The sequence below is a fragment of the Sphaerodactylus townsendi genome, linkage group LG04, assembly GCF_021028975.2.
Source record: "Sphaerodactylus townsendi isolate TG3544 linkage group LG04, MPM_Stown_v2.3, whole genome shotgun sequence".
NCBI classification, from domain to species: domain Eukaryota; kingdom Metazoa; phylum Chordata; class Lepidosauria; order Squamata; family Sphaerodactylidae; genus Sphaerodactylus; species Sphaerodactylus townsendi.
The window spans coordinates 62,939,138-62,964,130 of record NC_059428.1 but is presented as its reverse complement, the minus strand read 5'-3'; the positions used below and the strand labels follow the sequence as shown (position 1 = coordinate 62,964,130).

Sequence of the window (24,993 nt, the reverse complement as noted above, 5' to 3'; positions counted from 1 at the left end):
AGGTTTCTGCCTAAGCACAATTTTCCAGTGAACTCTTATGGAGCCTACGATTGTATGTTGAGTTCCTGTATACAAAAGACAGAAAGAGAGCGAGCAAGAATTCTGTGGGTCAGAGGAGTAATCACCCCTTGTATTTGGCAAAGTGACATTAAAATGTATTAAGTAAATTTAAAAACTTAGTACATATTTATAATTTCTGGTTTTTGTATCTTAAGTCTGATCCTGTAGACTGACCTTTAAAAATTACCTGTTAGTTCTTATTTTATAGTACTTTGATATTATTGTGCTTTATAATGTTTGTGTTTATATTGCCTTTAGTATTTAAAATGATTTTTATGTCATGTTATAAAGGTAAGTTAAACACAACCCGGTTTGTTTTTGCAGGGTGACCATATGTCAGTCCTTTTGTATTTAGTAATCTACTCAGATGGATGTACATCTGTCAATAAGCAGGTTTAACCTAAGAGGTGCAGCTAAAATGCTGGCAATGATATATGTGATGTGGTTCAACCTTTCTGTTACTTATCTAGTTCTATTAGTGTGTATGGTGCTCTACTGAACGGCTTGAAAATGCCTCATCCTTGTTTTGGAGAGCTGCAGTCTCAAATTAAGAGAGTAACATTTAGGTAGAGCCAGTCTGGCAAGGGGAAGGAAAAGTCATTGTAGGATATATTGAATGCAAACAAATGCAAGGTTAGCAAGTTTTCTAAGGCACAGATATTAAGATGGGGCACTTTGCTCTAACATGAGAAAGTGGGAAGCACTTATCATTCTGAAGTTACATTGACCCAAGTCTGCACTCATGTGCCTAAAGATCTGTCTAAGTGCGAAGCAGTTGTTCTGAATAATACCAAGATCCATTAATGAGCAGGACATTAATGAGTGCACATTAAAATATAGAATTCTGCTGATGTAGTTAACCTTTCAAAATAGGGCTCTTACTTTTCTGTAATGTAACTAGCTGATAAATATTTGATAAAAATAAATGGATTTTATATATTATATGGTAACTAGAATCCTGCATTTCAAGCTCATTGTGCTGTTAAGTCATATCCTTATAAGTCTCGTCCTATGAATTAAAATAAATGTTCAGAAGAGAAATCTAGGCTTCAGCTAGACATGGGATTTTGTTTTTAGTATTTGTTAAAATAATTGTTCTTTGGCACTGCATTTGAAACAAATTTAATTTTTCTCCCTTTAACTACCGGGAGTGAGAACATTGCCACTATTGTATGACTAATGCATATGCTCCACCTCTTTCTGTAACAATCTCTTGAAAGTTGCCTTTGTTTTGGGGTTTAGATAGAAGATTTGGCTTCAGGTTTCAAGTATATATTTAGAATTTGGAAGCTCCATTTGGAAATATGACAAAGTATGGTCAGGTACTGCTTTTTGAAACTAAGAAAACTGATTAAATTTAATCTCTTCAAAGCTGTGCTAGGGAGCTGCTGAGAAATGTGCATTTGTTCCTTCTGTGGTTTTATACAGATGTACATGTATTCCAGTGTGAAGACCTTAAATGTTAGCATTCTTCACTAGAACCTTATATTTAATACCATTTGGGGTTTAGCTTATCAAAAACTCAGGCGCAGATAAGCCTTTGCCATTGTGAATGTTGCCAAAAATAATCTTCATTGTAAAGAAAGCAACCAGTGATTCTGAACTTTCTGCACTGACTTTTGTTTAAAAAGTAGAAGCATAACGCACAGCAAGACTTAGCTGAAATGGGATAGGGACAATCTTTCAAGATGGAAAGCCACTGTCTTGTGCTTGCTATCATGATCTTCTTGCAGAACAGAAACAATTGAAGAACTCCCAGGCCTGCCCTGACTAACTAGCCTCTTTTTCTCCCTCACTGCTCTTTTAGTTAGAGTACATTGCAGCAGTGACAAAGCTGCAACAGGGCAGGGGGGGGCACCGCACCCCAGGCACTCACCATTGGCGTCATTTGAGTGTGGAAAATCACCCTTCAGATCCCCCTCTCGGGCGGGGCGTGGGCGGATCAGGGGTGTGTGGGGCAAGCAGGTCATGCCCTGGGCGCAGTTTCCTCTTCCTCTGTCCCTCCATTGGAGTGACTTTGCCATCCTGGTATCTAGTCTTTTAGATGAATTCCTCACTCATAAGCAGACTTCCCCAGCCTTTATGGAAATAGGAAAGACAACTAGTGCCTGATTCTTGGAATCCAGGCTGCTGCCCACCACTTCAGGATGGTAACATGCGACAGCCTAGCTGTAGTGAGTTCCTTCCCCTCTGATTTACTCCACTGCCTTCCCAAAATGAAAAGCTACACAGATCACCAGTGCTTGGTTCCTTCTGGCTACTGCTGTTATCCATATCTTGGGAGCAAAAGCCATTGGGTGAATTTGGCAACCTGGCCTTGTTCCTTTTCAGACTGGGGGTTTCAACAGTAACCCCATCTGCAGTAGCCTGGTACTCATGCCACTTCACCTATACCATGGCATCCAGAAGTAGAGCCTATTCATTTACAGTTTTAGAGGAAGAAGAGCCCCTCTTCTTCAGCTTGCCATATCTCATCACCTATAGAACATATAAATAATCCTGGGTTCTGGGTGGTTAACTTTCCTCCAGAACCAGACCTTTCACAGGAGAGAGATTTAGCTCATCCCAACTTCAGTGCTTGGATGTAAGAGCTAGTTATTGAGCAGATGAAAGGCCAGTATTCTCTTAGTTGGCATGGATAATTCATTGTAGATCTCACCATAAGAAAAAAATTATAGTTTCTCCAGCATCCATGATTTCACATGGGGTAGGAGCAATCACAGAGAATGTTGAATCAGTTCCTAGTAAGCTTCTGTTGTGCCAAGTGTATTGGATCAACCTAACCAAATATTGGACAATTCTTTGCCTTCTGAGCCATTTCTTTAAAAAGTGCTAGACAGTGTTAGACAAGAGTACTAGTGTAAGACAGAGCACAGATCAATCTCATGGCCTAGTCAGCTGTGATTTCCGTGCAATCTAAGATGTTCTGCTTCCTAGAAGAACAAATATATGAGTGGTCAGGGAAGATAAGTTTTCTCCCATTCATCATTGCCACCAGACTACACTTTAAAATTATCAAGCTGAGGTCAACAAAGTGGATGGAAGCTCAGCAGAACAGATCAAGCACTCTAAATGAGCTTTCCCAGAAACATTTAATAATCTAGTCAAGTTGGAGTAAGTACTGACAATTGAAAGACTTACCTCTAAGTTTTTGCTCTTTGTGTTCTAATGATTCCTTTCTTTTGTAACCTGAGAATCAATAGCATGCATCCAACCATACAGTTCCTCTGAAAGAACAACTTTTCTGTTTGTTGAAGTGGAGTTTCAACTTTAATCTAATTCCCCTTTCTAACTGCAGACCCCATACAGTAGCATTACTAGGGGGTGCGAGGGAGGCTACAGCCCCAGGCACCCCTCCCTATGGTCATGTGGAGGACCCATTGCAGGGTCAACCCCCTTCCCCAACTGCACCCTGCCCTTGAACTCTCTATGGAGGTTGAGGCAGGGGTACAGTTGGCCAACAAGTGAGACTGTCCTCTTCCTCAAACTCCCATGTGGAGCTTGAGAGCAGGGCTGCTGAACTCGCACCTCCCCTCAAAACCCAACTTGGAGTTTGGGAGCAGCATGGGCCCCTTTTGATGCTTCAGCTCGCCCGGCCCAACTTTAAACTGCAGGGTTCAAGCTGGCCTCTCTGCAGAGCTCTACATGGAGTTTTGGGGCATAGCCATCCCTGCTGGTCAGTGTTCAACTTCCCCCGTGCCCCAAACTCTATGGGGAGTTCTGGGGTGAGGTGCAGTTGCGAGAGGATGAGGTGCAGCTGTGGAGGAGCAGTACCTAGGGTATGCTTCAGAGACCATTTTATTCAATTATGCCCCTGATCCCATAGTTCCCGCCCATGCAGTCCCCCCACCCTGAATTCTGTTTCTGAAGGTTCACTGGCTTGGGGCTCATTGGGCTCTGTTGTGGGGCAGGGAAGACACTGCAAATACCATGTTTCTGCAAATTCCGTAGATGATTGGATATTTATTAATATATGCTACAGGCTATTTAGAAACATCAAACAGAAAACCAAGTGAGTTGTGACCACAATATAATGTGTCTCACATTCCCTTCTGCCACTTTCAAAAGGAGGAAAAAGTTCCATCAACCACAATGCTGGACCAACTGATAGGCCCAAGGGGATTTTCAGGCTTAGTCAAAAATTCTAAGGACATCAATTGGTTCTACACCAATGGCTTTGTTATTGTAAACATATACCCAGTTATAATTCTAGATTGGAAGAACAGACGCTTTTTCGAGCTCTGATCTCAGGAAGCTAAAGAGAAGCTCCTCGTATTGGTGCTCTTCAAGAGAACCTTAATTGTAGCCAAGACTATGCCTTATAATCTGAAAAAAATTGCCCTAGTCTAAGAATTAAACATCATGAAGCTCACTGGGAGATTTTGGGCTAGTCGTACTCTTATCATCCTAACCAACCTCACTTACTTGTTACGATAGCAAAATAGAGGAGGGGAGACTTATGTCTATCAAGCTTCATGGAAGAGGGTTAGGATGAAACTGTAATAAATAAAAAAAGTCTACAGAACAGTTATATTCTGAAATTGGAAATGATAATTCAGTTGTGCAAAGATTTGGGACCACATCTAATTTCTTCCCATTCCCTTAACTGTTTCCTCTTTCCCTTTCCTGAAAGCCCCCATACTTCATTTATTTTTATCCATGTATTTTATTGAACTTGCAACCCCACCCTTTCCCAGCCGACAGCTAGGCTCAGATCAGCTAACACACATAATTGATACAATATCCAAAACAATTCAGATTAAAAAAGAATTCATAGTTAAATAACAAGAATAGATATCAATGATAAATATTAAACATTAAATGTCATTTTAATCAATTATGGTGGCTAACCCATTCAATGCAGCTATTTTGGTATTAGCAAGTACCCAAATTTGACAAAGGCAACATCTCGAGAAGAACAGCAGCGCTGACCCACCTTGATCCAGCTGAAGTGGGATCTCATCCATGAGGGTGATTAGCAGGGTCTCCACCCCATGGCCAGGACAGAAGTTGAACTGGAATGGGTCCGGTTCCAATGCATCATCCATGAACACCTGAAGCTGCTCCACCGCTATCTCAACTGCCTTATCCAGAAACAACACATTTGCTATTGGCTGGATCGGAAGGATCCAAAGATAATTTCTTTAAGAGCGATGATACCACTGCCTCTTTCAGCCTCCCTGGAAAAAAACCCAATTTCAGAGAGAGATTGATGATTTACAACAGGGGGTGCTTGACTTTAACCAGCCAAAGTGGGCCCTGACCTAGAGGACAGTTGGTAGGCTTCACAGCTGTTAGTATCTTGCCACATAGGCCTAGGAGAGTATGCTGAAATGGACCAATATAGCACTTGAAGATGGCAAAGTTCAACAGTTGCTGGAAGGTCGTGGTGGAGCGACTTTATCTGCAAAAAAGCTCCCCAAAGTCTCAAAACCAATAGCCAAATCACTAACACTTTTGATTCTTGTGGAGAGGGTTGTAACAGACTAAATCAGCTTAATTGTGCTGGGCATGAGCTAACGGATGCAATAGAGGACATATAGAATTTCTTCTTTGCAACCTTCACCGCCATCTCATAGGATTTCATAAACATCCCATAAGATGTTCTTGCAGCTTCATTGCGAGTTTGAGGCCAAACACACTATAGTCATCTTAAGGCCTTGCTTTATCAGTTTCAGCTCCCCAGTATACCAGAGGGTTGGATTGATTCTGTCTGTCTTACCCACCAGCGTAACTTCATCTCCCCTCTCCTCTGTCTTCAACTTTCCCTCATTCCTTCTCCGTGGAACTCTCTACTTGGGAAAACTATGGCCCAGTTGTGCCGTGATGATTGCTGGGTGGGGCCAAGGTGTACAATCTGCAAGGACTTGCAGTGGGAGTTCCAGTATCCCTGCTTTCTTCTTTCCTGCTCACCCTCAAACATACTTTCCTGCTCACCCTCAAACATACTTTTATCTTTCTCCCTTCTTCAGCAATATTTATTTACTTAATTTATACTCCACTTTTCTCCACAACGGGAACACAAAGCAGGTTACATCATCCCTTTCTCCTCCTTTGTATCCTTACATCAACCGTGTGGTGTAAATTCAGCTGAGAATTTGTGATTGACCCCAAGGTCACCCAGTGAGCTTCCACGAAAGAGTGGGGATTTGAATCTGTGTCTACCAGATCCTAGTCTGGAATTCTAACCACACTAGCCACACTAACATTAGTGGAATGCTACAGTTGAACAGTAGCAAAGAGCCAGGCCAGGGTAAGTCATTCATCTCACATGGTAGCAAGTGCTCCAGTGGTTCCTGCCCAGACAGCCCTGACGTGTTCTCCCTCAAAGGCCAGAAACACATCTTGAAAGGACCCTGTCCCTTCCCCCTGATTTTACTGAAAGAAGCAAATGCTTGAAGTCTAGCAAAACTGTTGTGGTTGTCTAGCAACAACCACAGAGGGCATTCTTTTTTTTTTTCAGCTACAGGTGCCGCTTCTATTATTGCATTGGGGATGGGGAGTTATACCCTAATGTTTGTTTGTGAATTTTGTTTTGTTTTGTTTTTGCAAGCTTGGGCATTTTTCATGTTTGTAGTAAGAGCTGTCTTGTCTGTTCATGTCCCCAGATTTGGCTGTGTTGAGAGTTAGACATATTGATAAGCTGTTCCTTTAATAGTACGCTGTCTGGAAATTAAAAAATGCTTATGTGCTTGCTAAAACGTTCATTTCACAGAAATTTAAAATCAAGCACATTTTGTGGGTGGAAAATGTGGGGCAAGACAGCTTGGGAGGCAGTTGTGAGAACGATCTGAGTTAGTGGCACATGCTTTTAGAGGCATTGTATAAGAAGAGTAGGGAAGTTATATTTTTTTTCAGAAGACTTCAAATTCAGACTATTTTAAAAACACATTGGCTAATGGATTACAGTTTTGCAAAACAATCTGTGTGCAAATATGTGTATAATATTTATATTTTCCTGTTTGGAACATTTTTGTTAACAGACTACTGTTTATGTACACTGATGTGTAGATGAATTTTAATACAATGTCTACAAGTAATTTTCTATTTAAGGGCCAGTAGTCTCCCAGATTTTAGTGAATCTTGAAAATGCAAGCTATGAAAGCTGTTCAATGTTTGTGGATGTACAGCCTGCTCTATATGATCTGTTTTCATCCATAGGAACCTCATGCCTCAGTAACTCTTGAATCCAATATAAGCCCCTCAAATATGGTTAATGGTGGAGTTGCTAATGTCGTTCTGTATCAAGGAATTTCAGACATTTTCTGTATCAAAAGCATAAATCTAGTAGACTGGCTTCAGTCTCTCATTTTTAATTTTTATTCTGAGATGTTGTAATGTGTTATTGCATAAATATTTACTGACATCCAGGAAGACAATGATTGAGGATCAAGTCCATCCTAGTGGACTTCAGGGATGTCGATTGAAATGAGAACATGAGGCTTTGGTTTGGGTTCTGTTTAAAAAAATAAGATTTTTAATTGATTAAAGAATATTTATACATATCCCTGATATACACCCAACCTAGAACAACCTAAGCTTATGTATATAAATAAAGGTATATAGAATAGCATGGCAATTCCAATTTCATGCTCAATCCAGTTACTCCACATCTCCTATAATTAGAGGTGTGCTCTGAACAAGCTGAGACTGGTCCTTGCCGAGCAATGTTCTCCCGCTGGTACTTTGATGTGACTGAAGGAAAATGTGCACCATTCTTTTACGGCGGATGTGGTGGAAACCGAAACAACTTTGACACTGAGGAATACTGCATGGCAGTCTGTGGCAGCGTCAGTAAGTGGACCTCTCCAGCCTGTGGCAGTCTCTTTCCTGTCTTGTGCCACTTCTGCCTCTGCTGCTTGTAATGGGTCTGTGTTTCAGTAGTTTTGTTTTTAAATTCCTTGGGAATGGGTCTGTTCTATCAGCCACCGCATCTCTGTCAGCTTCTCTAATTGCTCACATCTTGTAGAGTGTGTTTGACCATTAGTACATGTCTCTCTTTCTCTCTCTAATGAAGTATAACAATTGGTGACTTGTTTCATTTGTGATGTAGACACAAATTGTCTTGCTGCTAAGTAATGGAAATTGGGAGACAAGACAAGACACAGAACTTGCTGTGGAAATACATTTCTCTCTTCGGCGTCTATATTTGTTCTCATGCATGCATATATGACCAAAGGGGAAACAGTCCACATGCCACACCTCTGGTTATTAGAATGTGGTTGCTGTCCTTGCTTATTTAAAACATTACTTATGCATCAGAGCGCTAGGGTTCATGTAACCAGATGTAATAAACCAAAAAAAAAGTCCTTTGAAAATGTTACATGGCATGCAGGAAAAAAGAAAAGTGGAATCGGTAAGGGTGGCTGCTGGGAACAGCTTGACTGGAAAAGGAAGGGTTTGCATAGTATTGAGTCAAGGATATTCACTTTGTGTTCTTTTGGCCTCTTAGACTGATTGCTCTTGGTAGCCACTTTTCTTCATTTCCCTCCCTATCCATAATAGAAGGACTCTGCTGTCTTTAGAAAGTTCCACCCATCCTGATAGGGGTGGGACAGTATTTCCGAAGATAGCCAGGTCCCTCTGATCTCAGCTGGGGATTGAGAAAGGGACAAAAACAGACAACAACGGAGACTAAAACACTGAAAAGAATCTTAATCTCTAGTTTGTGTCCATCCATTCTGGTTTCTTCTTTTTGCTGCCAGAGCAGCAGTGAGATGAATAATGGTATATTTGGAGGCAGCACCATGCTGATGATGAGGGGTTGGATTAGTGCCTCTTTCCAAAGATAACATAGTCCCTCCAATTATGTAAAGAAACCAGATGCATTCAGAAAGTTTTTTAAAAATTACTGGCAGCATGCAGTCTCCTGCCAGGCAGCTGCCATTGTCCCTGCCACAGGAAAGATTGGCAAGAAGGGCACTGAACAACTCTTGCTTAAGGAGTCTATAAAATCGAAACCCTTTCATCAATTCTGCTTGAAATTTAGGGGTCTTCAGATTAGAGAGAAGACGAAGTTATGTTCTGTACAAATTACATGGTATTATCTTTTAAAACCAACTGCATCAAACTGGTTCCTTCACTGAAAATAATTGCCTTGAAATTCTGGAGCCTGGAAATTCTGGAAAATGTTCTGAATCGCAAACTGATACTGTTCTACCCCAAAATCAGGGATAAATGAAAAAGATGTCTTCCCCAAGTCCCGGATCCAAAAATATAATGATATTTTTCTCAGTATACTCCAAATTATGACATGGGTAAGAGAGGAAAGATTCCTCTGCGGTCCTTGCTGCTTGTGCACTGTAGGATGGGGTTAAGGTGATGGTAAGAGTGATAGGAGGCTCCCCCCACTTGGAACAGCCAAAGTCAGCCCTCAGACCGGTTCCATCAAAAAGCCTTACAAATTGACGCAAGTTAAGAAATGAATATGCGCGCATGAACTAGCCCTTGATTATTTAAATGGCTTATACCATGAATAACAGCTATATTTATTGGCATAACTCACCAACAGATACTTTGAGGATGGGGATTGCATTCATCTTCCATTTCAATGAAAACAGTTCAAGTCCTGATGATGTAAACGGGGCTTCAACTGAGTTTCTTATTTTTGGATTAGGCATTTAAATGAAATGCATAGTCTGGAACAAGGCCACAACAAAAGAACCAGTATCTTCCTGCAATTGTGCATGTGAACTTCATTCTGCATTTTTACTTTGCTGCAGTGACTTTGAAAATGGGAGCAGTATGAGCTTAGCTCTCACTTCTTTTATGTGGACCTTTAAAAAACAAAAAGCAATATCATTATTATAAAGCTGGTGGGTGTGTTTGTACAAGCAGAATTACCTCCCAACCCTGTGCACTTTTATCAGAAGGGTGATCATGGTATTAGGACTGATTTCTATCAAAGGGTATAACTGGATGAATACAAAAGATTACTGTTACCTAGAGGAAGAGAAGCAAGTTAACAGGGAAGATGATTGCTTTGCTTAGATCACTATCATTTGCTCACCTAGACAAATAAATGAGGGGTAATGGTACCTAGGTTTCTCACTTTCTTGTCTGTCTCCTTCTGGGCAGTGATACTGTTTGTATAAATGAGTGGACATGTGTGTTCACATAAGTATATACGATGGGGATGATGACGATCCTGGAGCTGGCTCTTTTTAAATTATCCATATTTTTCATTCCATATTTCCATTATCCCATATGGGGTATTTTTGCTGGCAGCGTCCCCCCTTCCCCCGCTTTGAACTTTCTATGCTGTGGGGAAGCCCTTTGCAGAGGGTGCGTAAGTCCCAGAATGGCACTGGTCCAACTCTCCTGCCCAATCTGGATTGGGTTAATAAGCAGTTGTTTATAACTTTTATGAAATTCGACAAAGGTTTTTGGAAGATATTTATTTGGGGTATGTTTATATCTTTTAAGAATGTAGCTAAGTTTTCCTTTCAGACATTCCTTATCATACCAAGAACAATTCAACCTCTTCTTATTTTGAGCTTTCTTATTAGCCTTGATTAGAAATGGTCTCAGAGGTTTAAACAAACCATCATACAAGGCAAAAGCAACATCAGCATTTTCGCATCAAGTATTTTATTCCAAGAACGGCTCACTATTAAAAGTTTGCTGCACTTCATATTGACTTGTAGAGACCATTTCAGTTGACTACCAACAGTAATTTCAGTAGGGGGAAATACAAATCCTCCATCTCAGAAGGACTTTTCTCTCCATTTTTTTCTTAATTAAATTTCATATTTTGAAGTTTCATGCTACAGTACATCACACTATGGTAATGCTTTTGCATCAGAGAACAGCCTGATAAATTATCTTTATGGGTAGCATCTGGTGAGATTTCAACTCCAAACTTTGGAACCCAGAAACAGACCAAAGTTGTTGTTTTATAAAGTAATACAGCCAAGTCAAAAATAGATTGAGCAATAACAGCAATAACAGGAAAGAGCATTTAAATATTCCAGCACTTGTTGCAGCCAGAAATAGTAAAATGACTTAACCAGTTGCTAGTTTTTCAAGTTTTTATTAACCCATGTTAGCCAGGGTTTCTGAGCCTTAATGTTACAGAATTTATTCTCAAAGAATGAGGAAGATTTTCTAACAAAAATACGGGTATTTGTCAATTAAAGTGAAGACTGAATTCGTGTTTGCAGAAGTCCTGCATTTGCACTTGCTGCCCCAAATACTTCCTTCTGATCACCAAACTTTTTCTTTTCTCTTCTTATGTGATATATGCTGATCCTGGACTCTGGTGGCATCTACATCTTGGGACCAGATGCAAACTGGGAACGTGTTTGTACTAATCTGATTCAGCCCCTGGTTTTGGAAGAGGAGGAAGAGGAGAGGGGGAGGGCATAAAAGACAGATCTTGTGGCACTTATATTGTAAGATCTTGGCCGCCATTTTGAGGTTAGCTTATCAACCCTGAAAACAATCCAAACCAACCAAAGCAGCTGGAAGTGGCTGCTGTGACTGTTTCTAGATGTAGTGCTGCAGTGCCACACTTGGTTTCAGCAATGATTTTAAATGAAATGTTCCTTATCTCTAGTGAAACATTGCCTTAAGGATTTTGTCAGCCATTAACCTTTAGTGAATTGAGTAGATTAGAAAACACCAGGAGTATCTTTAAGAAAAATTAACTCTAACTGTGTTACTACTGTTAATGGGACACCTTAGATTCTATCAAGGATTAGAAATTGTTAGCTAGTTCTTTACAATTCGTTTTAAATATACACATTAGATTGGTGTAACATCATTGACCTTAGCAGTGGTATGATGATTTAAATTTTTTTAACTCAAGGAAAATAGGAAATTAAAAAAAACCTTTAAAACAATTTATTTTAAGAAGTGCCATCATTATTAATAAAATATAATTGCCGTTTTAAATTTTGCCCATGACTTAAGTCTTTCAAGAAAGCCATGGTGGCCTAATGAATACAGACGGGATCTCTGAAAACCTGAGCTCTAATCCAAATTCTAAGGCACTGTTTCAAAGTGACTGATTTTAATTACAAAAATATTGTTTAACTGAGGGAGTTAAATTTAGTTCAGTTAAAAACCATGTTATTTTTCTTTGACAATGGACTGAGCTTCACTCTATAGCATATATGTGTAGGCTTTGTATTTGAACAGTGGATGTTCCAGAACAGCAGTAATGGTGGAATTGAGGATTAGTCATGCATGCCAAAAATATCATTTGTGCTACATAAGGAAGTAAATCCTTATGCTGTCGAAATTCAAATGGATGTAGTTCAAAGTAGCACAAGGTGTACAAGTTGATTTTAATCCTGAATGTAGATGGCAAAAAAAATCAAGCCTCTGGCTATGTGCTGGAAGAGGCTGAGACCAGAATCCTGTTGAACATTCCTGCTTTAAAACTGAACCCTGTTTCATGAACTTAAAATGGGAAACATTAGAGGTTAACTAGTGAAGCAGAAATAATGAACTGATGTGAGGTTAGGGTAGGAATTACATTAGGAAAAATTAAATAGGAACAGTTTGTAAAAAGGATTTTGTTTCAGCATTTAAAATGGTTTGCCATTTGCAACACTTTATAGTGGATATTTTATGTAATCTAGATTGAAGGGGAGAATTGAACTACATACAACCCAGAGGATAAGTTTGTTGAAGTAGTTTATGTATAATTCAGCTCTCAAAATAACTATAGTCTATTTCTCATTATAGTTTATTTAATCTTCTCTATATGTTTACCTAAAGCACATCTCAAAGTAGAATTCCTTTAACACTACCATGCTAAGTAGGATGCAGAAAGTGTGAAATAAGGTTTGAAAGAAAAATCATGCTGTGACGGACTGCTTATAAAAGGGTTAATTTGAAGGTGCAGTTCAGTCAAAGAAAAAATGCAAAGAGTTAACCCAGAGCTCCCCCCTGATTGGCTGACTGAGCTGCAGTTAGCTACAAGGGCCAGAGGGTGTGTGCTCCTGAGTCAGTGGCAGTTAAAATTGAGAGTCAGTGAGATTGAGAAAGGCAGAGAGAGAGAGAGAGAGAGAGAGAGAGAGAGAGAATTCTCAGAGCTGAGAGAAAAAGAATATTATTTCACCAGGAACTAGGCAGCCAAGTGTTGGAAAAGGACAGAGGAAGGCCAGTGTGTGTATGACACCTGAGTCTGAGTCCAGAGGGAAACCTAACCACGGGGACAATACTAAGACCACACGAAGGACTTGGTTATAGTCTCTATGGAGACAGCACCTAGATATGGAGCCGGAGAGTCTCCGAGGGTGTGTATTTTATAATTGACAGAGTCAGAGGAACCCCAAAGCTTGCTCTGTTTAGCCCAGTGTGAATACTCTTTGGTGGAAAGGGTGGATGGTTTGAGGTATTTGTTCAGGACTGTGTAGGAAGGTTTACCCTGAAAGAAGTAACTGAGTGAAGGAAGATCTATTTGAACTGAATCAACATTCTGTCTGAAACATCTAAAGTAAATTACTAAGTGTCTTTTGATCTTGAGAAAGTTGTGCCATGAAGCTGAGGGACATAGTATTTAATCTGTTTTAATTCCAGCAAAACCCTTCCTCATGTCTGGGAGTCTCCGATGTCATGGCTGAATCCAGGTGCCTTTCTCAGACTCTAAAACCACTAGTCCAAAATAAGAAGGGGACTCTACTATCTAAGGGATCTCAACTAGAAGAGAGTGCAGGGTCCTTATGTTCTTCCTGAAAATAGTGCCTGTGGCTTGAGTACATCCCCTATAGTTTCCACAGTGAACAAGAAGCAAACCATTCATTGCATTTCTCTACCATATTTCCATCTTCATTTATCAATTCCTTTATTCCTTAGTCATCCAAAGGCCATATTTCTTCTCTGGCTGTTTTCCTGCTCCAGATATATTTTAAGAACTGTTTATTGTTTGTTTTGATGCTTTTATCACTTGCTTCTTGAAGTCTATTTTTGCATGCCTAATTATTGATTTACATTTCTTTTGCCAGACTCTTTGAGCTCTTCTGTTCAATTCATTGGGGCTGACCTTCCACTTTAAAAGAAGCTTCTTTTTATTTAGTCCTTGACTTGCGTTGTTACCCATGCAGGCATTCTTTTTGGCTTGGCAGTGTCTTTGCTTACCTGTGGAGTGCATTCCATCTGGTTTCAACTAGTGTGGTTTTAATAGCTTCCTAGCATCCTTTAGGGATTTTATTCCCGTGTTTCCCTTTCATCTTGCCGTTAACCATTCCCTCATTTTTGTGAAGTTCCCTCTTTTGGAATTATTTGTTACAGTTTTGGACTTTGGGGTATCTTTCCATTGAGATGAATGCTGAACTTTATAGCATTATGGTCGCTGTTCCCAGTTGGTGCAACAACCTCTTCACCCCTTATTAAGTCTTGAGCTTCGCTCAGAACCACATCCAATATCACAACCACTCTCCTTGGCTCTGTGACCAACTGTTCCAATGCATAGTCATGTATGATATCTAGGAATCTCACATATATAGCATGACTTAAGCACATGTTTATCCAATCAATGTTTACCAAGTAAGCAAAAATATTGTTCTGAAGAAAATCCACAGAAAGGAATGTAATGCAAATTTGACAGTCTTTATTGTAGGGATAAGAGGTTCACAAGCACTTGATTCAATGCAATAAACAGAGTTCCTACAAGATAAATTCATTGGAAAATAAGTTTGGAATAGAAATGGTTCTGGGGACAACGCATTGGGCACAGTGACAAAGACGGAAAGGTGTCAATAGCACTGGGCGATTGGCCCTTTGGAGGGCAGATATTTATAGGATGAAGAGCCCCCTCTGGAGGATGTCAGGACAACCTTTGAGAGGTGTCTGGACAACCTTTGGGAGGTATCCGGATAGATTGTTTGAGAAATAATAGAGTGCATTGTAAGATGGTCAGGAGAAGTTAGTTACAGAAAGGAGTATAAGTTAAGATAATCAGGGGAGGCAATATCGTCAGGGATCTTCTTGTGACTGGAAATGAGTATTTATTCAGCAGGGCTATCGTGTTGAGGACACATTCTTCCTTGACTATGAAGCTGAAAATGTGCTACTATGGCAAACAAGCTGACAGCATGAGAACAGAAAGAAAGAAAACATTCCTGGAAGTTTCTTGTAGGTAGACCTGGCTGTTGCCAGAGAATGGGCTCCCCATCTCTACAATGCCAGCATCACCCTTTAGGCTGGCATGCAGGCAGGGATACCTGTGAATAAGCACTCCCCTCCCGTTGTGCCGGGGCGAGATGGTAACAGTATGGAAGAATGCTAAGTAATCTAGCAGGATAAAAGTATTATAATTTCACAGTAAATTCCTGTAAGTGGATTCAATGAATAAAGTATAATTAAGGTATTCTTTTCTAACCACTCAGTATGCAAAGGAGTACTGATTTTAGTCATGGTGACATGTGAATTTAATAATCTCATGTATGGTGTTAATCCATAAGACTATTCTTGAAGGTTATTCAAGCCAGAAAATATGATACAGATGTCATCAGTGTGCCATTTTGTATTAATAAATCAAATATTCCAGTCTTGAGTGCGTATATTAGAATCTTCCAATTAGGTTGCTAAATTAGGGCAAAAGGGACTGCCCCTACCTTTTTTAAAATAATATAATTAGTTGGTAAACCTGGAATAATTGTTTTTTAAAATAATCAGTCAATTAATGTACTACAAATAGAAAGCATCAGATTTTCTACTGGTAATTCACACATTGTTAAATCAGTATAGAAAAGCAATTATGAACAAGAACATTTTGTCACTTGTGCATAAGTATTTCTCCCAATAGGAACATTTCTTTTCTAATTTCGCAGTCATAGCCGTTAAAGGAGACCAGTTTGAGCACAAGAATTAAAATTGATGGCTGTTAATTACTGCTGGCAGATAGTTGAATGGTTCAGTTGTATTATTACACTGGATTGTTAAACTGTGTTTGTTTAAAATACTTTTGTGAAGTTTATATAGAGTGATGTGGTCAGAGCATATTGTAAAAAGAGCTGGCTGGATCAGACCCATGGTTCTTGTATTCTAACATCTGTTTTCTTACAGTGGCTAACGAGATGCTCAAGAGCAACCAGAAGCAAGGGGACAAAGGTCCACTCTGTTGCTGCCCTCCATAATTGATATTCAGAGGTCTGTTGCTTCTGAATATGTAGATTCCATTGAGTCATCAGGGCTTATAGCCATGGATGGGCCATCTGTGAATTTGTCTAATCTCATTCTAAAGGCATCAGTGCTAATGACCATCATTACATCTTTTAGTATGAGTTTCACTAGAGTTATATAGTGTGTGAAGAAATACTCTATGTCCACCTCTAATGTTCTAGTCAACTTTCACCACACTATTCATAATGTATTCTCCTCACTTAGTTGTCTATGGTTTAAAAAAAAAGTCAGAAGCATCTTAGTGTTCCCCTTTACGGCTACCCTTCAACCCTTTTTTGTAACTTTTCCAACTCTTATGTCTCCGTTTTAAAGATAGGGCAATTAGAACTGGTTCTGATGAGTTTTCCGGGCTGTGTGGCCGTGGTCTGGTGGATCTTGTTCCTAACGTTTCGCCTGCATCTGTGGCTGGCATCTTTAGAAGTATATCACAGAGGGTAGTCTGTTACACACTTATAAATCAGCTTTCCGAGGCCAAGGATAGCAGACTCCCCTGCCCCCCTCCCCACCGGTGGTGTAGCTAAGGAAAATGGAGCCCGGTGCAAAATCTGAGTCCCTTCCCCCCCAAAAATGGGCGGCTGCTGTGATTCTGGAATCCACCCCCAAACAGCATCACTTTCAGTGGTGTTTAAACTAGGGAGCCCAGATTCTCCTTTTAAATCCACCTTAAAGGGAGAATCTGGGGTCCCCAGTTAACACGACATTGAAAGTGATGCTGTTTTGGGCTGGATTATCCCCCATCCTGAAACAGCATCACTTTCAATGTTTAAACTGGGAACCTCAGATTCTCCTGGATTTAAAAGGAGAATCTGGGGAAATTTGGGGAGTGCCTGCTGTCAGGGGTGCAGTTGTTAAGCTAGCAGCACCAAACTCTTTAGGAGACTCTCCTGATGATACAACCCAGGTTTGGTGAAGTTTGGATTAGGGGGTCCAAAGTTATGGAACCTCAAAGGTGTAGCCCCCATCTTCTATTAGCTCCCATTGGAAACAATGGGGGATGGGGCACCCCCCTTTGGGAGTCCATAACTTTGGACCCCCTGAACCAAACCTCACCAAACCTGGGTGGTATCATCAGGAGAGTCTCCCAGAAAATCCCTGAAATTTTGGTGCTGCTAGCCCAGGGGTAGGGAACCTGCGGCTCTCCAGATGTTCAGGAACTACAATTCCCATCAGCCCCTACCAGCATGGCCAATTGGCCATACTGACAGAGGCTGATGGGAATTGTAGTTCCTGAACATCTGGAGAGCCGCAGGTTCCCTACCCCTGTGCTAGCCTAAACCTTGCACCCCCTACAGGCCAAAAACCGAAAAACACTTAAAAATACAAATATTCCACAAATGGGGGCAGAGCTTCAGACATGTAATGGGGTTTTTTTGAACCCGAGAACCCCCCCCCCCCTTACCTACGTCCTTGGAGGGAAGTCTGTGTGTACACCTCTGAAGATGCCAGCCACAGATTCAGCTGAAACGTTAGGAACAAGATCCACCAAAGCACGACCACAAACCCCGGAAAACCCACCAGAACCAGTTGAGTCTGGCCATGAAAGCCTTTGGCAATTAGAACTATTCACAATATTCTAAATATGTCTGCACCATAGATCTAAAATTCTGTGTCAGCATGTTTGAATTCTATTTTGGTACTAGTAACAGCTACTATTTATGACCATGTGGCTAGTACAGCTCATATAGTTATATACCATACTGGTGACATATACGATATTGGGCATCAAGCAAAGCACATCTCAAAGCTATGCCACACCAGCAAGCCTCACACTAGATGTTGTTAGATGGTTTCTCTGGCATTTCTCAGCTGTAGTTTTATCTGATGGTGTGTCTTGCAGTGTGTAACTTAGGAATCATGATCCTTGGCTTGTTTTGAGCTGCCATTATTGGATGGTTGTGCTGGCATTATGATCTCTTTGGAATGAAAATCACAGAAATGACAGTTATATTTATTTCATTTATAGTGGTCAAGAAATCGCTCCCATTAGGATATTAAGATATATTTTCCCTGATGCTATTATTTGCTATCCTTTTACAAACTGTATAATTTCACTCTTTGCTGTGATTAAGGCTAGAATTTGAGAATGGAAGGGTCAAGGAGGAGCTAAATAGTAATAAAATATTGATTTAAAAATTAGTCTGAATGTTTTTCTTTCTGGATTTGTGAGCTGATCCCAGATTATTCACTTTTGTATGTTGTTTGTTTCATCTTCTGAATATTGTTTGTATTTGCTAAGATTTCTGTGTTTGTTTGACTAGGAGGAAAAAAATTTTTCTCCTAGATCTTACAGAATCCTGGAGGGGAAGATTTTAATGGTTGGGGGATCACAAATACCAGATATTATTCATGAGTTTTGTTTATGATTATATAGTTTTGAAGAATGCTTAACTGTGGTCAAATAGACAGTTGATAATTCACTCTCCAAGTAACAGATTTGCCAGCCACATATGAATCTTGTTGTCTGAATGCTGGAAACATGTGATACTCCTGCAACACATGTACTTCTGTGATAAAAGCCATCTCTGCTCTTACCCAGCAGATAAGCAATAATTTATTTTTTGAAAGGACACCTGGAATGGCTCTTAGCAACAGGTCTACTGTTGTTTTGTTGAGGTATTAACAGCATAAATTGGTTGTGCCTCAGATCGATGTGAACTGTTTTATGTGACACACCCAAATTGGCTGCTATTGGCTCCTGCTTCAGAAGCTTCTCCGGGTATAATCTTGCTTGCTCAATTAGCATTAATGTTCCCTAACATTGACTCTGAAATAAAACTAGTTGTGTATCTAACAGGTAACACCGTAACCTTTTCATTGCCAGTATCTGATACAATACCTGAGACCTTGTCTCCATTTAACAATTGCTACCAGCTCTACCACTTCAGCAGTGGAAAGCTGTGCTGCTAGAAACTCTTTTGTAAATTGTCGTTTAGACTGTATTTAAAACATAGTGGCAGACAGATACATTTAGCTCGGTTATAAACAATGGAATGTCATCCCGTGAACTTAAATGTTTGGCCTTTTGCTAAATTGTTGAGTTTAGGAGAGTTTTCTCACAAAATAAAAAAGTGTGACTGCTTTCAAATGTTTGAAATCACAGGAGGCCTTTGTGCTGTTTTGTAGGCTTTATTTTTTCCTTGCATAGGTTTTCTTCAGATATGCGCACGTGAGATGCTCCTGCTGGGTTGTGTTCTCTACAGCCATTTTGTGTGATTAAAGTGTTTGCATACACAATATTTCATAGGCAGATCTACTTAATTATTTATTAACTTCAGAAATGCATTTCATTGTTCTTTACATCTGGAAAATTTACTGTCTGATTTATCTGAAAACTAGAACTTCTGCGAAGAAGGGTTAAATGTGGTTTTCAGCTGATTTTTTTTCAATTCAGAGCTTTGATGTCTGCATGCATACGCGCAATGATGACATTTTTCAAATCTGCTTGTCATTATTTTGAAACTGTATTTAACATTGTGGCAAAATATTTGCAAATTCACAAAAATTAGCAAAAAATGGTTTGAGTTTGCAGAGTTTATGAATTCACATAGCTCATTTATGGTGAAGCAAAAGTATGTAGTCTATTTACCAGTTCAGGGTTCTGTTCTGAATATCATAATGTTGTTTTTAAGTACACTGCCAATCTTTTCCATATTTGATGTTTAAAAAAATCTATAGATCATTCAGGAACATATAAAATGTTTTAGTCATTGTCTGAAACATAGGTAAATAAAAAACATACCACAGGTAGGGATTGTAGCATAGTCCCATGGATAGTATTATGGAAGAGTTAAATTGCCTCTAAAGATGCTATTAAAATATGTGCCTCAGTGCTGCTGCACATTTGCTTTTTGAAACGTGTGTGTGTTTAAACTGTTCTCTTTTATGTATTCTGTATAGTCTAGAATAGCTTCAGTCTGTGCATGTATCTTTGTTGGGCAAAATCTTTACCAGTGTGCACATTTCTTCTGCAACGCAGTAAATCCTTTCTTCACAAAGTAACTTTTTATGTTGCCTTCTAACATCTGATTGCTGTAAATGATTATACTGTGTTGAAAAGGTACAGATGCATTTATCCTGACATTAAATGATAATTTTTCTCTTTATTTTTTCCCATAACCACCAACCATAGTCCCCACCACAGCTCCCAGCACTCCTGATGCTGTTGACAAATACTTGGAGACACCTGGGGATGAGAATGAGCATTCCCATTTCCTAAAAGCAAAAGAGATGCTTGAAGCCAAACACCGTGAAAGGATGTCACAGGTGAATACAAAAATGTTTTTATAAACTAATGTTAGAAGAGATTCAGATGCTTTAAAAAAAATTAAGTGGAAAGAAACCCGCTTCCTTAATTTTTCATCCCTTCCCCGTAGTTTTGTGTGATGACTGCAAATGTTTTATTTGAAAAGCCAGTTATTCCTGTAACACAAAGATGAGCATCGATCTTTTGGGTTGGGATGGTGAGGATGGAAGTGATAAATAAAACTGGGTATAACAAAGCACAACTTTGCAGTAGAAGCAGAAGAATTGTTTTGTGAAGCCAGTAATTAATTTTGGGTGGAAGAGATGATATCAAATAAATAAAAACTAAATAATAAATATATATATAAAACTGCATTCTCTTTGCTAATATTTGAACAAGTATGTTATTTCAATAATGATTGGAATAAGTTCCATGCTTAAAGGAGGAGAATGCACACTTATTGTTTTTTAGTATTTTGCAAATTGGCCGGGAAAGGCAATAACAAACCACCCCATAAATGTAGTCTGCCTAGTAAACATCATGATGTGACATCAGACAGTGCTTGTACAGGGGGACTCCTTTTACCTTTGGAAAGTGATTTTAATATAAGAAGAAAACAAAGCTAGCTTTCCACTGAAAAATGGCAGCCATGCATTTCCGACTGTAGTTTAATATCCTGTATCCTGGTGTTAATTAAGTGTGCTTTTGCCTGTTCCCTACTCTGTATTACTAGTGAATGGCATAAAGTTGACAAACAAAACAGGTTCAAACAGGGCATGTGATATATGTTTGAACCTGTTTTGTTTGTTCTTAACTTTTAATCCACTATCACCCACCAACATTTAATACACTGCTATCAACAAAATCCACTATCAACAATCTCAAACCAACAAGTGAAGTGTGAGATTGGAAGAACAGCACTTCAAACAAGGAAACATTATATAGATATATTTGTGATACATACATATGATGCATAGAACTCGGGCATTATTGTGCCATCATCCAATTCCTTGATGGTAGCTTTGGTCCCTGTTTTGCGTTTGCTGCCTTTTTTTAAGGGCCTGGGAGAGAAATATGAGATTTTATCCACTGGATGGTGTGAGCAGTATGTATAAAACAAATCCTACACTGGCCATTGAAAGCCATTGCAAATGGGAAAGAGGCTACTTAAAATTCCAGATGCCCTCCCAAAGTCCTGAAAACTCCCCAAAAATTGTAGATTGGCCCGTAGAGAGTCCTGTGTCCCCTGCTAATTTTTAGATTATCATGAATTATTGAGGGCTTGGTCTATTTGAAAGTAATTTCTAAAGATCAAATTCATTCTTGGATTTGATTTATGACCTATAACACCCAACAAATTTCAAAATAAAGTACATTTAATAGTATGACTAGGAAGGTTAAAATTCTTCTACATTTGTCAGGAGTACAATGAGACATAATTTTGTGTAACATACAATGGGCACTTCTCCCATTATTTTGCTGCAAGGAAGGAAATGGAAGCATCATACACTGTGTTTTCTCATCTGTATTTTGCTGCAATTAGATGTGCTGGGAGCTGCTCAGAAAGTATGCATGCATCAAAATGTACACAATCATCATTTGTGTGTTAGTGTTTCCTGTGAAAAAAAGAAATCATGTGAATTGGCACAGGTGCCCTACTGGTGGTTATTGTGTATTCTGGGAGCTAGGATGTTATAGAGCACATCATGGAATCTCTGAAACTATGACAACTGTTTATTTTCATAAGAGGAATGCAATAAAATGTCTGGAGAGTCAGGAGAAACATGGACTGGGTTTCAGGCAGAGAAAGCCTATTTGACTTATAAGTCAAAGGAAGGAGATGAATGTCAGCCATAAAAACTGTGTGCCAGATAACATGATTGGAAGAGGTTGAAGTATCTCCCACAAGCAGTGACATGTCCAACATTGGATTGGAGGAGTTGTCCATCAAAGCAGGAAGAAAGGTTTACAAGGTAGATTTGTTCTTTGTATACTTTGCCCAGATGCTGGAATTTACGCTGGGACCCAAGCTCCAATGTAGAAGGGCACTAGGAAGTTTGGGTTTGTTCCATCTAAGATAACTCTGTTGTACTGTAACTTAGCTAGGCCTGTGTTTTATTTCATTCTGCTCCTTAGATCTATGCTTACATCTATGCTCACTAGTCCTGGCAGCTGTTTTCCATATATGTGCACTAGTTTAATCTCCAGTAATAAAATTTCTTTCCTATTTATGAAAGCAGACTGTGATTCAAATCCTACCCACATGCCTAGACCACTCATATACATGTATGGGGGTCTGGGGGAATAATTAGAGAGCTCTCCCCTTTATACTTGCTCAGGGGCAGTCTTCTCAGGGTTCTCTATGGCACTAGTTACGTGATAGGCAGGGTTTTACGATGTGGGGTGGTGGCACAAAGAGAAACACACTTTTATAAGCAGACTGTCACAGAACACTCAGTCTCGCTTGTGAGAACACAGAGGGAGGTTTGTGATAGTGATCAGCATCACTTACTTATTAATGTACTTGGGCCCAAAGGCTCTTCTTTGTATCAAAGAGTCTTGCCTCTTGTGAGAAAGTGTGAAATTTTTTGCTTAAAATGCCACAAAAATAAACAAATTTTAAAAGCCCAGTTGCCACTTTTAGATTATGTTACACTGTTATCTAACAATGGTATCGAATTCTCATCATACGTCTTAGCTACTTTTATTTAATATATAGTCAGGTTAGAAATATTTTAATTTTAATATTGAAAGGCATATTAGAAATATTCTCATCATATGTCTCAGCTACCTTTACTTAATATAGAAAGTTAAGTTAGAAATATTTTAATTACCTACTCCTTGTTGCTAAGACTTGCCACAAAGAAGAGTTGTCCTGTTTCTCTCCAGATTCCCAACTTTCCAGAACTTTTGTTGTTCCAGAATCTATTCAGTGCTGGTCAATGTGACCATTTTTCTGTCTGATGTCTTCAGAGAGGAATAATTTGAAGAGGGTTTGCCCCATTTAGGTGACCCATATAAGTAAAACATTCTTTCACAGGAGATACTGAGTTCTTTTGGGGAGTATTTCATTGCATGCTCTGATTTTCCCTCAAATTCTCAGCCTTCTGTTTCTTGTATAAGGAAGTCTCCCTGCTTTGTAGCTCTCTACCAGACAATTGTCTTTCTAGCCTGACACAATTTTCTGCTTCACAAGATAGCACCTGCAGTGACTGTGGTGGTAGACACAGTATCTTTGCAGTCATATTAAAACATTGATATAGTTCATGGGTAGGAAACTTTTTTTGTCCCAATTGCTGAAGAAAATGAGGTGTCTCATCTATTCCCCGCACATTTTGTCTGCTGGCACACCAGTCTCTTCACAAGTTGACATCTCAGTGGCACTGCCAACATCTCAGAGATTCACCTTGGACTCAGCTGGTGACTGTACCAGTTTGGGAGGTGATGACAGGAATTAGCAAATGGCTCTTTTCCCCTCTAAATCATTGCCTATGTAGTGCTGCCAGAAGTTTGGAGATTTGGCCCTGGGTGCCAAGAAAAACAGTCTGGTGTGTTGCTGTATAGCTATACTGATGCTTGCACATTTGTTTGATTATTGAAATGTTGTTTTAAGAATAGCTATATTCTTGATCTTCTCTAGTTGTCTTTTCTTTAAAATTTTCTAAAGTAGTATCAATAATAATTCTAAAATCAATTGTCTTTAATATACCCTCCATATATAATCCTGAACTCTAATAGGATTCTTGTAATTTATTGTCTTTAATGTTTTTTATATTATTCTCCCTCTCCAACCTTTCTGTCTCACCACACATCTGTATCACGCCATGTGTCTTGAATTCTCTGGACTGTTTGACTTTGAAGTGACTCACTTCTTTAAAACCTCAGTCCAAAGGTTGTCATTTTCATGGCATGAAGCAGTCAAGTCTTTGAAGTACAGTAAATCTGTGTGTGTCTGATAGCTTTGTGTTTTCATTGAAGAAGAATAGCTTAATAATCAACTATGGGATATCATTGTGACTCATTTTTTACAAATGTTATTTCATTGCAGTGTTATCTCTTCATGCTCCTATCTTTTTTTTTTCTTACTGAGGATTTTTAAAGTACATTTAATTTCTCTAAGTTGCTGCCTCTTGAAAAAAGGAGGGGGGGGGGTTGTATATTGCTTTGTAGTACTGATTGATGGTGTCTGGCAAAAGCAGATGAGTCTTTCTGACAAGTTAGTATAAATAGACCTTTCCAATTTTATTGACGGCAAAAGCATATCTCTTTCTGAAATAACCAGCTAGGGGTTTTATTTTTAAAGATAATCATACAGTTCAGATTCCACTAAGCATTTATCATCCCTGCACCAGAGTTGAACTCCTGGTCTGCAAATTTACATATCCTCTGACCAGTCTTTGAACTGTGATTTTATAATCTCACTTTATACATTCTTAAAGGTTTAAGGAGATCAGATTGTGAAAAGTTGCTCTAGTGATATATAGCCACATTACCCTAGCAGTAAATCTGGCTTCCACAATGTGTATCAGCCAGATGCCTTTGATTTTAAATTTGAA

The 24,993-nt window shown here is 39.3% G+C and overlaps 1 protein-coding gene across 5 annotated transcripts in view; it reads left to right on the top strand.

Annotated features, from left to right (window-relative positions):
- LOC125430957 (amyloid beta precursor protein) overlaps nt 1-24,993 on the top strand; it is a 178,678-nt gene that overhangs the window by 109,889 nt on the left and 43,796 nt on the right. For 3 of the 5 annotated variants that reach the window (XM_048493358.1, XM_048493359.1, XM_048493357.1), the window contains exons 7-8: nt 7,687-7,854; nt 20,324-20,457. In XM_048493358.1, the coding sequence (XP_048349315.1) occupies nt 7,687-7,854; nt 20,324-20,457 (302 nt within the window). The remainder of the gene's footprint in view (nt 1-7,686; nt 7,855-20,323; nt 20,458-24,993) is intronic. The other 2 variants (XM_048493361.1, XM_048493360.1) reach the window with 1 other exon arrangement.